At 46.3% G+C, this 19396-nt stretch overlaps 1 protein-coding gene across 4 annotated transcripts in view; it reads right to left on the bottom strand.

Moving 5' to 3' along the window:
• LRGUK (leucine rich repeats and guanylate kinase domain containing) overlaps positions 1-16166 on the bottom strand; it is an 82034-nt gene extending 65868 nt beyond the window's left edge. For all 4 annotated transcript variants that reach the window (XM_038402838.2, XM_038402847.2, XM_038402857.2 and 1 more), the window contains exons 1-7: positions 15849-16166; positions 13477-13584; positions 12581-12662; positions 11161-11261; positions 10368-10449; positions 4984-5108; positions 1634-1777 (exon numbers count right to left, since the gene is read on the bottom strand). In XM_038402838.2, coding sequence (XP_038258766.2) covers positions 1634-1777; positions 4984-5108; positions 10368-10449; positions 11161-11261; positions 12581-12662; positions 13477-13584; positions 15849-16151 — 945 coding nt within the window. In that variant the 5' untranslated portion in view covers positions 16152-16166. The remainder of the gene's footprint in view (positions 1-1633; positions 1778-4983; positions 5109-10367; positions 10450-11160; positions 11262-12580; positions 12663-13476; positions 13585-15848) is intronic.
• Positions 16167-19396: the final 3230 nt, after the last annotated feature.

Raw genomic sequence — 19396 nt, 5'->3', positions numbered from 1 at the left:
CTTGACATCACCAGGACCTCCAGTTCTCCCTGCTTGTTTCCAAGGCTTTGTGCATTTGTATATAAGCACTTGAGATAACCTGTTGATCGCCCCTCATTCTAGAGAAGGAGATATTGGAAAGGTGGCAATTCATTGATCAGTTTCAGTAACATTTCATTAAAAGAGAACATAAACCAAATGTTGAGGAGGAAGAATTAATAGCTTCTGCCTGCTATAGAGAACAAAAAACTACATGAGGCAATGGAGGCTGCATTATTAATGCTAATGATGGACCATGCTATAGTTAGCATCCTGCCTTGGGTGATTTTAAACACTGATGTGTTTTTAAATGTTGACCTGAGTATGATGCTATAAAGAGAATTCACAATGGTTATGTTAACGCTTGTAGGTGTATCCTGAAAATTGGGAGAATAATCTGAATATTTCAAATTTCCAGTTTTTATTGTTGCTTTTTATTTGCATTTTAAAATACATAATTTCAGGTGTTCAGGGTTAAGATCACAACCACGAAGTCTTGGCTTTGAAAAGAGAATGACTCATCCATTGAGGTAGATAGTGTTGTAGCCATGTTGGTCACAGGATTAGAGAGACAAAGTGGGTTAGAGGTAGTATCTTTTATTGAATTCACCAACAGAAGATTGTCCAATAAAATATATTACTTCATCCACTGAGGGTCGTTTCTGAAATTAAAGACCTTGGTGTCTCAGTGATCTGCTGGGTTAATGGATTAATCATTGCCCATAGGGCCCAGGGTTCAAATCCTTGTTAAGATTACAGATATAAAAGAGCTGGATGGTCTGACCCTAGTCTCCACTGAACATTTATCTGTATAACAAAAGCCATTTTACAGTATGCATGTCTGGCATTCTATGAAAGAGGCCCAGGGAAAGCTCACATATTTTAAGGTGAGAAGGAATCATCATGATCATCCAGTCTGACCTCCTGCATGTTACAGGATTGAGGGACATTGGCAAGATCTGTTGGGATTGGATGCTGGAGTAGCTAAGGTATAAGTAGAGGCTCTCTGGCACAGCTGGATGGAAGAAGGCAGCACAGCCATTCAGAGGCACTGACTTTGTGATTTCCCTGATGGTGCTGGACCCCCACTCCACCCCTTCCCCCATGCTCTACCCCTGCCCTGCCTCTTCCCATCCCCCACTCCTCCTCCTCCCCCACAATGCCTCCTGCACCCCGCTGAACAGCTGATCATGGTGGGCGGGAGGCGCTGCGGGGGGGAGGGCGGAGCTGATCAGGGTGACTGGTGGGTGCTGAGCTCCCACTATTTTTTTCCCATGGGTGCTCCAGTCCCGTAGCGCCCAGAGTCAGTGCCTATGCAGCCTTTCCCTGCAATGTGGTATCCATTCTAGGGAACGCTGTCCATCCTTCAAAATCATGAGCACTAAATGCTCCCTCAGAGAGTTACTCACATAAACAGAAATTAGTCCAAGCAATTAAACAAGAGCAGGGAGTAAGGTGCTACTCAACATAAGCAAGGGTGGCAGAATGGGTTGTAAAGTGAAAGTCATTTCTTTCTTGTAGCGTTATGCGATTTTTGGCTGAACCTTCGAAGAGCTGAATTTCAGAAAGAGACGGTAAAGCTAAAAACAATTCAGATTAGTATGCAGGATGTTACCTGATTATTTTCTAGGTTGATCACTTCTAGTAGATCATGCTCCTCCAAACCTTCTAAGCTGCTGATTTTATTACTGGACAAGTCCAAGTTCTGGAGGACTTTCAGGTCCTCCAAACCGGTTATCTTCTCAATCTGGTTAGAGCACTGAAAAATCAATCCAAAGTATATAATAAGTCCTCACAAGCTTTCATGAAAAAAATGTTTCTGACGAGGAACAACATCCTACTGTCTAAATGGGTAATTTCTGCGTTCACTTTAAATACCATTTACAGTCTTAGTAGAACAGGACAGGCCATTTCTCTTCTCCTGGGTCTTGTATACGTTAGCATTGCATGAAAGTAACATTGTCCCTCATATTAACCCCATCCTCACCTTGAGATGCCAGTTTATAATTTCTCATTCTGCTCAAGAAGTAACAAATGGGGCAACCTCCTGACTGGTTTATCTTCAGTGGACTACCTTAAGTAGCAGGTTGGTGATGCGTGTCAGTAAAATAAACTGGGCCCTGATTTTCTCGGCAATTTCATAGCCATGGAAGTGGCTACAGAATCCCCTCACCACTGTAGAATTGTGCCCAGAAGCCAAGCTTTCATCTATTAAAAATTACGTTTGTTACCTATATGCCTGCAAAAAGATCAAAATGTAAACTGTACATAAACCAATATACTGTTATTTTCCTGACTCTGCAGACAGCCCGAAACAATAGCTCTCTGATGTGCCAACTTATCTTATTCACCTCAGTGGGTTGTTAACCTAAGGAAACCTCTAGTTTGGGTAGTATCTTACTCCATTAATACCACCACTGAAATTATTGTAAGGAAGCATATCAGAATCTGATAGTTGGGATTGCTCAGTGCTTTTGGGGCCCCCTGAAGTAGCTTTTCATTGTACACCACACAAGGCCTGATTCCCCTTTCTTCACAAGAGAAAACAGATGAGACGGTCACATGTTTCTGAGTAGGTTCCAGGTAGTTTCATTTCTTGAAGCCCCATCAATCATACAGCCATCCCTATTATCAACTCCTAGCATGGTATAGCATGCTAGCTTGTGCATTAATCTTGGGCCCCAATTACTGATGCAATCTGTAACCATAACCTTGAAATCTACATATCTCATTCCACCAGTGTCACTGTATGCTGAAAGCTATTTGGGAACTTCAAATGCTATTAATAAATATTTAGGAACTAGAGAAATAAATAAATAAATAAATGCATTGAAATGTTGATCCGGTTGTCTACCATTGACATTTTCCCTGACTTTTAAATCTTTGATCGGGCTATTAATAGCAAGGACACTCTCTCTTCCCTCCCTCTTCCTCATGAGACTTCTGCTCAATAAGGTACAGCTAAAAGTTGTAGTTGCAAAGTGCTGTGCAAATGGTGCAAACAAATTTCTGTGCACCAAGGGATTTGTGTGAGGAATCCTCTTTTGGAAAATATAAACTTCCTGAGCATCCAGTTCATTACAGCACTATTCATGATTTTTTTGCAAACAAGGGCAGAATATGGCCTCTTTGGCGTATCTAAGTAGTATTTTCAATTACTGATGTTCCCTCTTCTGAACTTGAGACTGTTCTATTTTCTTTCCTAAAGAGCTCAAGAGGGAATGGGAAAGAAAGCTGAATCAACGGGAAAAAATAACCCTTTTCTGACATGTACAGTCTGTTTACATCTTAACTGAATTTTTAAAAGAAAACACTACATTGAAATTTCACTATTTACATCATTTTTATGTGATTACCTACTTTGCTGATTAAAGAAAAAAGAGAAGTCTTTATGTGAGCAGTCACAGTAGCATGGAAATACAATACAGAACTTGGTCATATTAATAATGCTTTGCAGTTTCATAACAGTTTTCACCTTCAAAACATTTTCAAATACAACTAATTAGGTATAAGTATTATTAGCCCCTTTTACAGATGGGGAAACAGAAACAGAGAAGTTAGATGACTTGTTCTGTTGCTACTTAAAGTAAAGGATGAATAAGTATTTTTTACACTGTATAAAGAGAGAAGAGATCTTTCTGAAAATTTAGTTTTCAACAAGTTTATAATTCATTTAATTTTTTTTAAATATAGGATTTTTCTCAATCTGAATCAATCTTTTCTACTTCCACTGAGAGCCAGAGCTCCAGATTCACTGGCACTGAGGGATTTGCAAAGAATGGTATGCCTGAAATACAAGCGTGCTCATTACTTTGTCCATTATTAAAAATGAACACATTCTAGTGCATATTAAAATAAGCTAATCAGTTAACGAAGTGCAAGGAACAACTGCATTTGACTTATGTAGGATTTAACTATTCTTTTCTATACTACGGTGCCATTTTGTACGTTAGCACAGAAAAACAAATTAAAAATTTTATTGACTTAAAAATAAAGAACTTGCTTTACATGACACACTAATGTATTTATTTGCTATTAATGTGTATAAACTTAAGCATGTACATATGTATTTTCAGATTCAAGTTCTTGAAGATATCAATTACATTATTTTAAAGATCATAATTACAAAGAAAATTAAATGAAGAGGTGGAAAAATGTACTTTGTGCTTTTACAACGATTTAAAAGCACACTTTCAACTCATTTAAAAATATTCTTATCTACGTTTCTACCAACACTTACAGCTATTACTACTTAGCATTTACATAGTACTTTTCACTAAAGAATCGCAAAGGGCTTTACAAATAAGGCTAGTTATTATCCCCATTTTACAGAAGGGGAAACTGAGACACAAAGGCACACTGAGGTAAGTGAACCACACAGTGAGAGAGTCAGGAACAGAATCAACATATCCTGAAATAAGGCCCATGACTTTTTCATTGGACCATGCTGCCACTTTGACTTCAAGAGCCTCAAAATAAGTTTTCTTCTATAATTGGATGTTATTAACTTATTGAATTTTACTCATCTTGGAAAATAAATGTAGGTTGGTCAGTTTCCCTTTCACCCCTCATTCCCTTGCAAAGTTGTTTTGGTTTACAGTAGCACTGTGCTAGGGTATGTCTATTTCAAAACATCACTGTTTTCAATTTTTTAATTAATTAATTTTTTCTATACACATCTGATTCTTTCAAAATAAAGTTTTGATTCTTTCAAACATTATATTTAGGGCTCACATACTGTTGATATTTTTATCTTCTAAAAGGGTTAACAAAGAGAAAATTAAATATGACATTACTAAAACAGTATATAGTACAAAAGCAAACTTTTAATCAAAGTTTACTTGTATCCACTATAAACAGACCTATGGAAACCAGCCTACTTATCACAAATACATTTCTTAAGGAGGTGAACTAGCCCATTTAAAAAAGAAAGCCTTTATTAAAAAAAATTAACTCATCACTTACCAGACAGAGTATTTTGATAGGTAAGTTTTTCAGACCACTGATTGTAGTGATCCTGTTGTGTGCCAAGCTAAGATAAGTCAGACTATGGCACTTCTCTAGCCCTTTGATCTCCTCTATATTATTATCTATGCATCAATGTTGCACTTAAGGAAAATAATCACATACAAAAAATCATAGCAATATTTAGAACTAAGTTAGCAGGTCAGTTTCTCTCTCTCATACAGACATTCATTTTATTAATACCCTGTCTTCCTCCTTCCACTGTAATTTATTTGTTTCAACCACCAGTTACATCTTTTCTCTCAAGCCCGAGCCCCAATCCTGCAACTGCATGCATGTAGGCAGTTATTTACACCTGTTGGGAGGTCCACTAAAGTCAACGGTGCTCCACCCATGTCAAGTTTTGCCTCTGTCTTCACGAACAAGGTCAGCTCAGCTCCCAGATTACTGCATTGGGCAGCACAGGATGGGGAGGAGGTGACCAGCCCTCTGTGGAGACAGAAGTGGTTCAGGACTATTTAGAAAAGCTGGACGAGCACAAGTCCATGTGGCCGGATGAACTGCATCCGAGGGTGCTAAAGGTGTTGGCGAATGTGATTGCAGAGCCATCGGCCGTTACATTAAAGGCTAATGTAGTGCCCATCTTTAAAAAAGGGAAGGAGGAAGATCTGGGGAACTACAGGCCAGTCAGCCTCACCTCAGTCCCTGGAAAAATCATGGAGCAGGTCCTCAAGAAATCAATTTTTAAGCACTTCGAGCAGAGGAAAGTGATCAGGAACAGTCAGCATGGATTCACCAAGGGCAAGTCATGGACAAATCAGCATGGATTCATCAAGGGCAAGTCCTCTTTGAGCAGGGGGTTGGACTAGATAACCTCCTGAGGTCCCTTCCAACCCTGATTCTATGATTCAAGTCAGTTGCAGGATCCAAGACTCAAGATTATAAATTCTTTGAGGCAGCGACCATACTTTACTATACATTTGTGGAGCATCTAGCACAATAAGACCTCAAAGCATTACTGCATAGACCATAAAACATAACAATAAATAAGTATAATATACATTATCCATGATATTATTTAGGCATTCAAATTTTTACTTGAATTTGAAGTAAGTTATAACAGTCTCAATATTGATTCTGTGTCCAAGTGGTGGTGACTGTGTCATTTTAATTTAAAGTAAAGCAAAGGCAAAACTAAACATATCACATAACACCAAAATGGAATCAGACACTTTAAAAACAAGAGAATATAAATAAGAAACCCTGCTATAATACTCCAAAGTAGAATAAGCAGGATTCAGAGTGATGCCTTTATGCAATCACAGGGGCAACAATATTTCATTTTAATGTACATGAGAGAATGATACCACAGTCCGAAAACTGGGACAGTGACTTTTTTTTGTAACACAACCAACCACATTTCAATTCTTAGATGCCTGTAGACAAACAATCAGGTTTTTTTTCCTTGCCAGAACCATACCAATAATTCTAATCAAATTCAATTAGGAGCTGCATTTATCCTACAAGGATAATGAAAGAAAATACAATCTAGTTGTAAGAACACAAGAACAGCCATACTGGGTCAGACCAGTGGCACATCTAGCCCAGTATCTTGTCTTCCAACAGTGGCTGGTGCCAGATGATTCAGAGGGAATGGACAGAACAGGGCAATTTATCAAGTGATCGATCACCTGTGATCCAGTCTCAGCTTCTGGCAATTAGAGGTTTAGGGACACCCAGAGCATGGAGTTGCATCCCTGACAATCTTGGCTACTAGCCACTGATGGACCTATCCTCCATGAACTTCTCCAGTTCTTTTTTGAACCAAGTTATACTTTAGGCCTTCACAACATTCCCAGGCAACGAGTTCCATGGGTTGACTGGGTGTTGTGCTGAATGACCAGTGTTTGGCCAGCTTTTGCCACACACCCCCTAACACTTGTTGGCCCAATCTGCACTAACAGTGTCAAACTATAACTAAACCCCAACAGGTTTCAGAGTAGCAGCCGTGTTAGTCTGTATTCGCAAAAAGAAAAAGAAAAGATAAAAAAGAAAAGGAGTACTTGTGGCACCTTAGAGACTAACAAATTTATTAGAGCATAAGCTTTCGTGAGCTACAGCTCACTTCATCGGATGCATTTGGTGGAAAAACTTTTTTTTTTTTTGTTTGTGTGCGCAATTGTCAGGAAAACTTGTAATGACCTTACCATCTGCATCACAACTCACTGAAATATGTCAAGAGATGCTTAGTTACTGTCTGCTAAGAAATGCATCCCAAACACTTTCACCACTGTAAGATATCTAAGAAATGTTGTTTCATTTGTAGATTATAAGAACAGCTTGTTTTGGCTGCCATGTCTTCTGAGAGTTTTGCTTGACACAAGTTAGGAATGGTGCCATGTTGCATTTTAAACTCTGCATTCATGTTCTGAATTTCAAATGGTCCTGATGTACTCATACACACAGTTCTTCCCATACTGATTCATTTGATTTGTTGCCAGCAAATAAAGATATTGAACTGCTGCATTCAAAGCAAATGAAAAATCCTAATTCCTATCCAGATCAGTGATAACAACCCTTGACCCTTTTTTATTGGTCACATTATTTTTGTTTTGCAATAGGAAATCTCAGTGCCATTCTCCAACAAGAATCACGTCACCTGTACAGCTTATGAAACTTGTCAATAATGTAACCTGAAAACCCTGTGAATGAGCTAACCACCCCTGTGAGAAATAAGAATGCTGAAATAACATCCTTCAGCAATAGGGTTACTTGAGTATGGAAGACAAGGAACCAAAATGATACAACCTGCAATCCTCTCCTCCTGGAACAAAGACTCAGGATGCAATTTGCAAGGCAGGAGAAAAGAGGTTCCTAAGCCTTAGTAAGCATTTATAAGCTTACATGGGAATACAAAAGAGCAACACAAAGCATTAGCTTAGACTGTGTCTAGACTACAGACCCTTTACTGGCATGGCTATGGTTGTATAGCCCCCTAGTGTAAATGTGGTGTGCACCAACAGAAGGAGGTTTTCTGTCCATGTAGGAACACCTCCGCTCCGAATCCCATTAGCTAAGCGGACAGAAGCACTCTTCTGTCAGCACAGCTGTGTCTATACTGGAGTTTTTGTCACACCCTTGACGAAGCCTTAGAAAAGCGTAGGAGAAGGAGAGCCTTCAGGAGGAATAAGGGCAGTTCTGCACAGCAGGTGCCTTGGAAAAGCAGATAGTGGAAAAACTTAAATATCTAACACATCCTTATCAGATCTCCACCAGAATGAGGTTTACTACCCCATAACCTGCGCAGCGTACTCACAGACTGAAAGGTGTTTTTGAGAACAATCGGCACCGCATGTAGTCTTACCTCATATACAAGCACGATCTTGTACACTGACATTTAATAGCCTTAACTTTCCCGGACTCTGTGGGAACCTGAAAATCAGTCCATTTTAGCTACTTTTGAGGTTACACAGCAGAAAGTTTTTTCAGTTAAAGCAGCTCACCTATCACCAAGTTGATTTTCAATCAATCAAATTAAATCAACATAAATGCTGAACCCCCTTTAATGCTAAAAGCGGAAACTTCCTGCCCATTAACTCTCTTTTGCTGTGACACCAACAAAATCCCGACAACTGTTAAGCCATTGGTGTGCTGAGACCATTTCGAATCATGGTGATTAACACTGTCTGTTTCCTTGTACTCCCCCATCTGTCAATATCCATCCATTGTCTTATACTGTACTTGGATTGTAAGCTCTTTGGGGCATGCACTATCTTTTCGTTTGGTTTTTGTCCAGCACCTAGCACGATGGGGGTCCTGGTCCATGACCGAGGCTTATTGTAATAATTGGGCCTACAAATTTACCCTAATTATGAGCTCTATTGTAACAAGTACATGACAGCTTATCAAATGTCACAATAACCCAGAATAACAAATGCTGATGGGAAAAGGACCGAAAGAGAGACAAAGATTGAATTAGTCAAAATAAAAAGTCTTCTTATATAACTTAAGGACTGTGTTAAGATCACGCTTGGTAAACCAGAGAAGTGTGCAACCAAAAATCAGTGAACCAAAATTGGTGAGTTGGAAACAAGACCTAATTGGTGGACAAAATAAAGAGGGGGTGGGCTATTCCACCTATCACTCCTTTTTGGGGTCCTTAAAGGAAGAGATTTTGGGAGAAAAATTGGCTATAGGTCCAAGCTTCACCATCATGGGTGCCACCCCCACCATCTCCTGGGACCCCAGAACTTCTTCATCCTAATCCTGAGAGATGTCCTGACCAGGCTGAGCCAGAGAGAGGGACCCAGATGACATCACCACCTTTGCTAGCTACAGCTGGATCCCAACCGCCACCTGGCATGAAACAGGATCAGACTTTAACAGCAGCAGCAGCAGCTCCAGTCTGTCTCAACTAACTTCTCTCTTCCTCAAATGGGCAGTTATTATCATCTACCTAAGAGACTGTCAAACAAGGTGGTTGTTTTTTTCTTTTAAAATCTCTCCAGTGAAAAGGAATAAGGGATATTATTAAAAATGAAAGCCTTATGTAATATTTAACATTTCAAATATGTTAACTCTTTTTCCTTCTAAAGTTCAAGGGATTGTTAATGGTGTGTTTGCCATGGTACTAAGCAGGCTGAGGTCTCTGTATACAAAACCACGGACCTTATTTAACACTGTTTAATGTTGGACAGTGACTTGATTATGTTAACACGTTTAGCCCATATATGACATTTAAATTAATACCACAGGCTCAAGTAATTATTGTTTATTATTCATATTAACATTAAATTCTTTCTTTAACAGGTGTATATCATAAGAACAATCAGACTGGGTCACACCAATGGTCCATCTAGCCCAGTATCCTGCCCTGACAGTGGCCAGTATTTGAGCTTTAAGAGGAAATGTACAGAACAGGCAGGGAGGGGAAGACAGGGTAAATCTCTCCAGTTTCTCACTTATAGCTTAGGGAAATCCTGCATCTGAGCACAAAGGAGTTTAAATAAACTCCAAAGATCACACTTCATATCCCAGTGCTGCAGCGAGCATTTGTTTATCTTCTTTGTCATGTCTAGGGAGTATGACTCACGGCTTTCTTAGCTTTTCAGGGCATGAAGGTTTTTTGTTTTCCCTTGACAAGCATAGAGAATTTGATCCTTACAAACACTCCCACTCACCCTGCCTTTATAAATATGAATGTTTTACTAAGTTAAAAGCAATTTCATCATTAGATTTAAAACTATTTCACCTTGATTTTTAAGGCAGAATTGTATGGTTGAGTGAAGCTACACAGTAAAGATGGGCAGCTACACAGAATGAACAGCCCTTCACAAAAACAACAACAAACCACCTTCTCCTGTTGTGGTTTCCACAAAGGATACGGTCCAGTGTGAGTTTAGTAAGTGACTGGTAAGTGGACAGATCTTGCATTTCAGATATTTGATTGTATGAAAAATCCACCTCCTGAAGAGAAAAAGGACACACAAGATTGCTTTCCTTTCTTCTGCACTTTCCACTGCCCTGTGAAACTAACTGGCTTTTCCATTATACTTGTGGTGGGGTTTGTAGACAAAATAAAAGGGTAATTAATATTAATACATGGTGAGACATAACAAAAGGGTTTTTTATTAGATACATAACTCAAATTATGGAAGCTTCATTAGCTATTCTTTGTTCCTCCTACAGACAATATTAAATGGTCCTGGCAATGATGCACAAAGATTAGAGATCAGGAAGGGAAAGCAGAGGAATCCATAGTGGTATTGTTTCAAAATAATATACAGATTTTTGTAAACCATAGTGGACTAGATCAAAACAATAGCAGAGAAAGTGGAACAATATATGGCTATACTTCACACACATCTTTCACAGTATCGATTGGTACCAGTCAGTCTGAAAGGTGAGAATTGATTCCATTCAAGATTTGATTCATTTGGCAAAATCTAACCAGTACAACGAATTGTGTAAAATGCCATTCCCATAGTGTTTGGGGTTCAGGAACGTGAAAGCAAATGAGAGGTGCAATTATTTTTTTTAAATGGCAACCAGAATAAGATGGATGCGTAGGGGACAAAGAAAGTTTGATCTCTTTGCCTGGCCTAATACAGAATCTAAATTACGTTTAAAAGGCCTCTTTGAATTCAAACCTGACAAAGGACATTTTTTACAACTTACCTTGAGATTTTTAGGTGGCTTGAAATCAAAGTATGTAGTCAGTTCATTATTGGAAGCATCAAGTTCCAGTAAGTAAGGCATGTGACTGACACAAGACAGATCTATAACAAAGGGAAAACAGCAAATTAGGTAAAATAATACATAGGGAAATACATAGATCACAGAGTCATAATGTAATATAGTAATTACACCCGCTAGCAACCAAAAATCAATTTTAAATCATGCAAGACATAGAGCAAGGCTTGGCACGCAGTAATTCAATGTATTCGCACCTCTTCCTACACAAAAGATACTTTGTGAACAACTCAAGACAGAGATAAACACCCAATTCCTAAATCAAATCCCTATTTTTTAAAATTGGTTTCGTTTTCTATCATCCTAATTTAACTTTGTCACCTAGAGATAAAATTTTCAAAAGAACCTTAGTGATTTATGAGCCTAAATCTCATTTCCAAAAGTGACTTAGGCTCTTTAGTCTCAGACCAGACTGAAAATGTATCTTTAGATCAGTCACAAATTAATCTATCTTCCACACAGCATCACTGAAGCCAATTTTAAGAGGTATATGCATAACAGCAGAGCATGTGATTTCCCCCCCGAATTTAGATCTTAGTAATTATTTCATAAAAGACATAATCTTAAAGGGGTCAAGAAAGGAGTGATTATCTCTTGGGAGTAGGGCCCTATTCAGTTCAGGCATCTACTTGGTACTCTACTTGGAAAAAAGTAAAATGGGCACAGTGAGGTTGTTACAGTCACAGAGATGTATGGATCTCCAGCTCTCCAAATGTATAAGTACTAAGGCAGAGGCTACATGATGCAGCAGATTATCACACAGGCCTTAATAATAATAATAATAATAATAATAATAATTAATAAGTAATAATAATCATGGACCAGGACCCATTGTGCTAGGTGCTGTGCAAACACAGAATAAAATGACATGAGACCTGATTGTGAGTTTGGTGGGTCTCGTCCTACTCCCCAGTTGTAATCATCCATAAAAGCAGCACGCAATTTGGTACACTTCAACCTCAGCTGGGAATCTTTGCTGAAGAGAACTCCCAAGACTGGAATAGCTATTACAGACATACCTTTATGTGCTCTGATGTTTGCACGTGTAAAATCTCTACCTTAATCTTGCACTAATATGGTTGTTTGAACTTTATGTCCCCAAATAATAAACTGGACAATAATCTTTACTTTCATGTTGCCTAGCATATGCTGGTACAGCTCTCTGAATACTATCAGTAAATCATTCTCAAGGAGACGCAGCTATTGTATCACTCTACAGAGTTGGATTAGTGATGTCATTAAAGTGTGGACAGGTTTTTGTGATATTAAAGCTACACAGAACACTGCATTTTTCATCTTAAATGATTTTATAAGCCAAGAGTTTACTAGAATATTTACGACATACCATTAATTTTATTGTATGAAAGCTCCAACTTCTCTAGGTGAATGTATCTGGAGAGAATGCTAATGTCACTTAAATTACACCCCTGGGAAAATAAAAAGCAAAGAAGCTTTAATAACTCGCTGTGTAACCACATGCCCAAACCAGACACAAATGGGGAAAAAAGTCAAAGCAGAAAAAAAAAATGCAGTCATAAGAGATGGCTGCATCCAGAGGGAATGCCACATCAGGCTGCATATAAGAGGAATCTGTGGTGAGTCATCTTTAACTCGGTTCAGCTCTGCTAATTTTTTTTTTTAATTACTTACTCCTACATTTAATTCTTTAAGGTAGTACAATTTGTCTGTAACAACTTAGCCACCAAGTTCAATTATTGCCACACAGCTGCCTTAACCTGTGCTGTCTTTACCTTGAGACTGTTCAAAAAGGCAGTAAAACATTTGTCTCCATGGTTGCCCATGGATCTTGGACAGCAACAATTGCCTCCCACCAAAGTGATGTTACAGGCTGTATTCCAAGGGGATTATCCCCTCCCGCTCCTCCTCCTCTGCTCTGACTGAGCAGAACAGGAGTACTGTAGGAAGTTACCCTGGAGGCAGAGTAAAGAGGAATCCCTGCCACCTACAGCTATAGCTGTTCCTAGTAGAAAACAAAGAGGGACTGATTCAGGAGTGAAGTCACAGCCTTCCAAAGGTCCCCACATACAGGTAGAGAAGTGTCAACTACAGAAGGTGAAAAGATTACGCCCGCCTCCTGAAAAAGAGGACTTATCTTGCCACGAAGGCCATCGCCTGTTAAGAGTGAAGCTCAGCTTAGGGTGACCCTTGTGAGCAGATAATCACATGAGTGATCACAATGATGGCTCTGCTGAAAAATGTTTGTTCTTTGGTTGTACTCACTGAAAGCGACAGATTAAGGTAAACAAACTTGGCACCAGGGGCTGAACGCCCCAATTTGTACAGGGCCTCGGCAACAGTATCTTCATCAAGTACCCCATCAAAATGTTCCTGCAAAACACCAGAAGGACAGACACACTCTTGGGTAGATTTAAGAAACCAAATAGTATACTGTTCAATCCTAGTGAAGTCACTGGAATTGCATCAGATTCAAGTCAGAACAGAACACAGGTTTTAGTTCTAGCCTCATGTCCCTGCTGTGGCACTACTGGCAACAGCTTTATACACTCCGAAAAACAAAAACATTGGATATAACTTTAGCATTCAAAACATACTAGGACATACTGTATACTAGCTCTGAACTCTCATTTGGGCAACAGAAAAGGCTGAGTTCAATATTTTCAAAAGGGGCCATTTAGTTTTCTGTACCTCACAGTTCAGATTCTCAACTTTAGAAAGGGCTTGATCTGCAGAGGCGCTGAGTGCACGCATCTCCCTTAGATGTCAACTGGGTTATGAATGCTCAATTCTTCTGCAGATCAGACCAAAAATATCTCAAGCTGGGTACTCAAAAACGAACACATCCAGAGAATCAATGGCCCCTTAACATTTTTTTGCTTGAGTAACGTGAAATCCTTTTCACAAAACAACCAGTCCTCTGCCAAAGGGGGTGGTTAACAGAAGGCACTAGTGAACCAGTGCACAGGTTTAATGAGGAAATAAGCCAATGATCTGTGAAATTCCTATGAGCTTGGAGAAGCCACACAATAATCTCAAATCTAGAGACCAAAGATAAATAAATTATCAAAGAGTAATAATGCAAATCCTAGCACCTCCTACAGCAATTGGAGCTACAGAGATACTACAGTGGATGGTGCTACAGAGATATTTAAGACATAATTAAAAAATATGAGGTGATAATGCCTTGGTGATCAGTAGATTAGAGACAGACGAAAGGAAACAAATCCACCCCTTCCTGGGAAGGTACCGAACATCATGGCTGGGCACACGCATTGCACACAGCTACACTGAGGTGCCTTTGCTTTCCTGCATTAATTCAGCAATTTGTGTGCCAGCCTGCTTTCTGCTCCTTTCTGGCAGGTAACCGGTAGGGTGCAGAAGAAGAAAACACACCAGTTCCCCATTGATGGAAGCAACAACGGGGGGGGGGGGGGGGGAGGAAGGGGGAAGAGAGGCAGGGAAATAAACTCATCCTCAGCTATGACACTCCTTCTGTCTGACACTGTGACACACTGGGGGTGGGGGAGTGACAAGAAAATTCATGATTGGATCCCCTTGCCCTGCCTGGCAGCGACACCAAGGGAGGGCACTGCCAGACCACCCAGCCAGTGGTCAACAGATTCAGGCAGGCTGGCAGAGCTGCCCCAGCTACAAATAGTTGTATAGACAGAGGGCTTTGGAGTTGCGGCTCCCACCCTCCTGCGTAGACGTGAGAACCTGAGCTCCAGCCCAAGCAGCAAGGTCTACACAGCCCTAATCTGTCCACCCGGGGCTGGGCTTCCCCACACCCTCCGAACACCCACGAGCTGGGACGTGCCCTCAGCCGGGCTGCGTATTCAGAGGAAAGGAGCTTCCCGATCACGGGCAGGGCAGATCCCACAGGGCCACGGCCTCCTTGCAGAGGAAGCGCTGCCCAGCTCGGGCCTTAATGGCTCGGTCATAGAATCATAGAATATTAGGGTTGGAAGAGACCTCAGGAGCCTCACTAGTCCAGGGGTTTGCAAACTGGAGGTCGGGACCCCTCAGGGGGTCATGAGGTTATTGCGGGGGGGGGATTGCGAGGTGCCAGCCTCCACCCCAAACCCTGCTTCGCCTCCACCATTTATAAATGGCATTAAATATATAAAAAAGTGTTTTTAATTTATAAATGGGGTCGCACTCAGACACCTGCTATGTGCAAGGCGTCACCAGTACAAAAGTTTGAGAACCACTGACCTAGTCCAACCCCCTGCTCAAAGCAGGACCAACCCCAACTAAATCATCCCAGCCAGGGCTTTGTCAAGCCTGACCTTAAAAACCTCTAAGGATGGAGATCCCACCACCTCCCTAGGTAACGCATTCCAGTGCTTCACCACCCTCCTCCTGAAACAGTGTTTCCTAATATCCACCTAAACCTCCCCCACTGCAACTTGAGACCATTGCTCCTTGTTCTGTCATCTGCCACCACTGAGAACAGCCGAGCTCCATCCTCTTTGGCACCCCGCTTCAGGCAGCTGAAGGCTGCTATCAAATCCCCCCTCACTCTTCTCTGCTGCAGACTGAACAACCCCAGTTCCCCCAGCCCCCTCATCGTTTCCGTTGCCTTCCTGGGACAGACCCCGCTCCCCCCACCCGGGGCGGGGACCGAACTGAACCTCCATGGGCTGGGGCTGCGGCTCCGAGCCCAGGTCCGAGTCCCCCTCCCGCGCCTCCGGCTCCGGCTCCGGCTCCGGCTCGCAGCCACTGAGCTGCGACTGCCCGAGGCGGGGCCCGTCCCCAGGCGGCGTCGATCCCAGGGGGACCGCGCCGAGGAGCTGGGACGGGGGGCGGGGCAGACCCCACGTGCCGTCCTCCTCGCCCCCGCGCTCGGCCATGGGGAGCAGCGGGGGCGGGGGGAGACGGGGAAGGGGGCGAATGTGCGGGTGCTTCAGACCCGGCGGGCGCCCGGCTGCCGCCATCTTGTTGACCAGCCCGTTGCTTAGGAAACGGGGCGCCGGCTCGCGGGGGCTCCTGGGAAAGCGGGAGCAAGAGGACGCGGGGCACTGTCACTCCCACCGCGAGGGGGAGCCCTTGAGAAGCGGGGCATGCTGGGCGATGTAGTTCTCCCCGCGAGGGGGAGCCGTTGGGAAGCGGGGCATGCTGGGCGATGTAGTTCTCCCCGCGAGGGGGAGCCGTTGGGAAGCGGGGATGCTGGGCGCTGTCGTTATCCCCACGAGGGGGAGCCGTTGGGAAGCGGGGCATGCTGGGCACTGTCGCTCCCCCCGCGAGGGGGAGCCGTTGGGAAGCGGGGCATGCTGGGCACTGTCGCTCCCCCCGCGAGGGGGAGCCGTTGGGAAGCGGGGCATGCTGGGCGATGTAGTTCTCCCCGCGAGGGGGAGCCGTTGGGAAGCGGGGCATGCTGGGCGCTGTCGCTCCCCCCGCGAGGGGGAGCCGTTGGGAAGCGGGGCATGCTGGGCGATGTCGTTCTCCCCGCGAGGGGGAGCCGTTGGGAAGCGGGGCATGCTGGGAGATGTCACTCCCCCCGCGAGGGGGAGCCGTTGGGAAGCAGGGCATGCTGGGCGCTGTCGTTATCCCCACGAGGTGCAGCCGTTGGGAAGAGGGGCATGCTGGGCGATGTCACTCCCCCCGCGAGGGGGAGCCGTTGGGAAGCAGGGCATGCTGGGCGATGTCACTCCCCCCGCGAGGGGGAGCCATTCGGAAGCGGGGCATGCTGGGCGATGTCGCCCTCCCCCCGAGGGGGAGCCGTTAGGAAGCGGGGCATGCTGGGCGCTGTCGTTCTCCCCGCGAGGGGGAGCCGTTGGGAAGCGGGGCATGCTGGGCGATGTCACTCCCCCCGCGAGGGGGAGCCGTTGGGAAGCGGGGCATGCTGGGCGCTGTCGTTCTCCCCGCGAGGGGGAGCCGTTGGGAAGCAGGGCATGCTGGGCGCTGTCGTTCTCCCCGCGAGGGGGAGCCGATGGGAAGCGGGGCATGCTGGGCGCTGTCACTCCCCCCGCGAGGGGGAGCCATTAGGAAGCGGGGCATGCTGGGCGATGTCGCTCCCCCCGCGAGGGGGAGCCGTTGGGAAGCAGGGCATGCTGGGTGCTGTCGTTCTCCCCGCGAGGGGGAGCCGTTGGGAAGCAGGGCATGCTGGGTGCTGTCGTTCTCCCCGCGAGGGGGAGCCGTTGGGAAGCAGGGCATGCTGGGCGCTGTCGTTCTCCCCGCGAGGGGGAGCCGTTGGGAAGCAGGGCATGCTGGGCGCTGTCGTTATCCCCACGAGGTGGAGCCGTTGGGAAGAGGGGCATGCTGGGCGATGTCACTCCCCCCGCGAGGGGGAGCCGTTGGGAAGCAGGGCATGCTGGGCGATGTCACTCCCCCCGCGAGGGGGAGCCATTCGGAAGCGGGGCATGCTGGGCGATGTCGCCCTCCCCCCGAGGGGGAGCCGTTAGGAAGCGGGGCATGCTGGGCGATGTCGCTCCCCCCGCGAGGGGGAGCCGTTGGGAAGCAGGGCATGCTGGGCGCTGTCGTTCTCCCCGCGAGGGGGAGCCGTTGGGAAGCGGGGCATGCTGGGCGCTGTCGTTCTCCCCGCGAGGGGGAGCCGTTGGGAAGCGGGGCATGCTGGGCGATGTCACTCCCCCCGCGAGGGGGAGCCATTGGGAAGCGGGGCATGCTGGGCGATGTCGCTCCCCCCGCGAGGGGGAGCCGTTGGGAAGCGGGGCATGCTGGGCACTGTCGTTCTCCCCCGCGAGGGGGAGCCGTTGGGAAGCGGGGCATGCTGGGCGCTGTCGTTCTCCCCGCGAGGGGGAGCCGTTGGGAAGCGGGGCATGCTGGGCGCTGTCGTTCTCCCCGCGAGGGGGAGCCGTTGGGAAGCGGGGCATGCTGGGCACTGTCGTTATCCCCACGAGGGGGAGCCGCAGGGAAGCGGGGCATGCTGGGCGCTGTCGCTCCCCGCGAGGGGGAGCCATTAGGAAGCGGGGCATGCTGGGCGATGTCGCTCCCCCCGCGAGGGGGAGCCGTTGGGAAGCGGGGCATGCTGGGCGCTGTCGCTCCCCCCGCGAGGGGGAGCCGTTGGGAAGCGGGGCATGCTGGGCGATGTCGCTCTCCCCGCGAGGGGGAGCCGTTGGGAAGCGGGGCATGCTGGGCGCTGTCGTTCTCCCCGCGAGGGGGAGCCGTTGGGAAGCGGGGCATGCTGGGCGATGTCGTTGTCGCCGCGAGGGGGAGCCGTTGGGAAGCGGGGCATGCTGGGAGATGTCACTCCCCCCGCGAGGGGGAGCCGTTGGGAAGCAGGGCATGCTGGGTGCTGTCGTTCTCCCCGCGAGGGGGAGCCGTTGGGAAGCGGGGCATGCTGGGCGCTGTCGTTCTCCCCGCGAGGGGGAGCCGTTGGGAAGCGGGGCATGCTGGGCGCTGTCGTTCTCCCCGCGAGGGGGAGCCGTTGGGAAGCAGGGCATGCTGGGCGCTGTCGTTATCCCCACGAGGTGCAGCCGTTGGGAAGAGGGGCATGCTGGGCGATGTCACTCCCCCCGCGAGGGGGAGCCGTTGGGAAGCAGGGCATGCTGGGCGATGTCACTCCCCCCGCGAGGGGGAGCCATTCGGAAGCGGGGCATGCTGGGCGATGTCGCCCTCCCCCCGAGGGGGAGCCGTTAGGAAGCGGGGCATGCTGGGCGCTGTCGTTCTCCCCGCGAGGGGGAGCCGTTGGGAAGCGGGGCATGCTGGGCGATGTCACTCCCCCCGCGAGGGGGAGCCATTAGGAAGCGGGGCATGCTGGGCGCTGTCGTTCTCCCCGCGAGGGGGAGCCGTTGGGAAGCGGGGCATGCTGGGCGCTGTCGTTCTCCCCGCGAGGGGGAGCCGTTGGGAAGCGGGGCATGCTGGGCGCTGTCACTCCCCCCGCGAGGGGGAGCCGTTGGGAAGCGGGGCATGCTGGGCGATGTCGCTCCCCCCGCGAGGGGGAGCCGTTGGGAAGCAGGGCATGCTGGGTGCTGTCGTTCTCCCCGCGAGGGGGAGCCGTTGGGAAGCAGGGCATGCTGGGTGCTGTCGTTCTCCCCGCGAGGGGGAGCCGTTGGGAAGCAGGGCATGCTGGGCGCTGTCGTTCTCCCCGCGAGGGGGAGCCGTTGGGAAGCAGGGCATGCTGGGCGCTGTCGTTATCCCCACGAGGTGCAGCCGTTGGGAAGAGGGGCATGCTGGGCGATGTCACTCCCCCCTCGCGGGGGGAGCCGTTGGGAAGCGGGGC

Source organism: Dermochelys coriacea, chromosome 1, assembly GCF_009764565.3.
Source record: "Dermochelys coriacea isolate rDerCor1 chromosome 1, rDerCor1.pri.v4, whole genome shotgun sequence".
Lineage (NCBI taxonomy): Eukaryota > Metazoa > Chordata > Testudines > Dermochelyidae > Dermochelys > Dermochelys coriacea.
The sequence above is the reverse complement of the archived record's forward strand: the minus strand, read 5'-3'. Positions and strand labels throughout refer to the sequence as shown.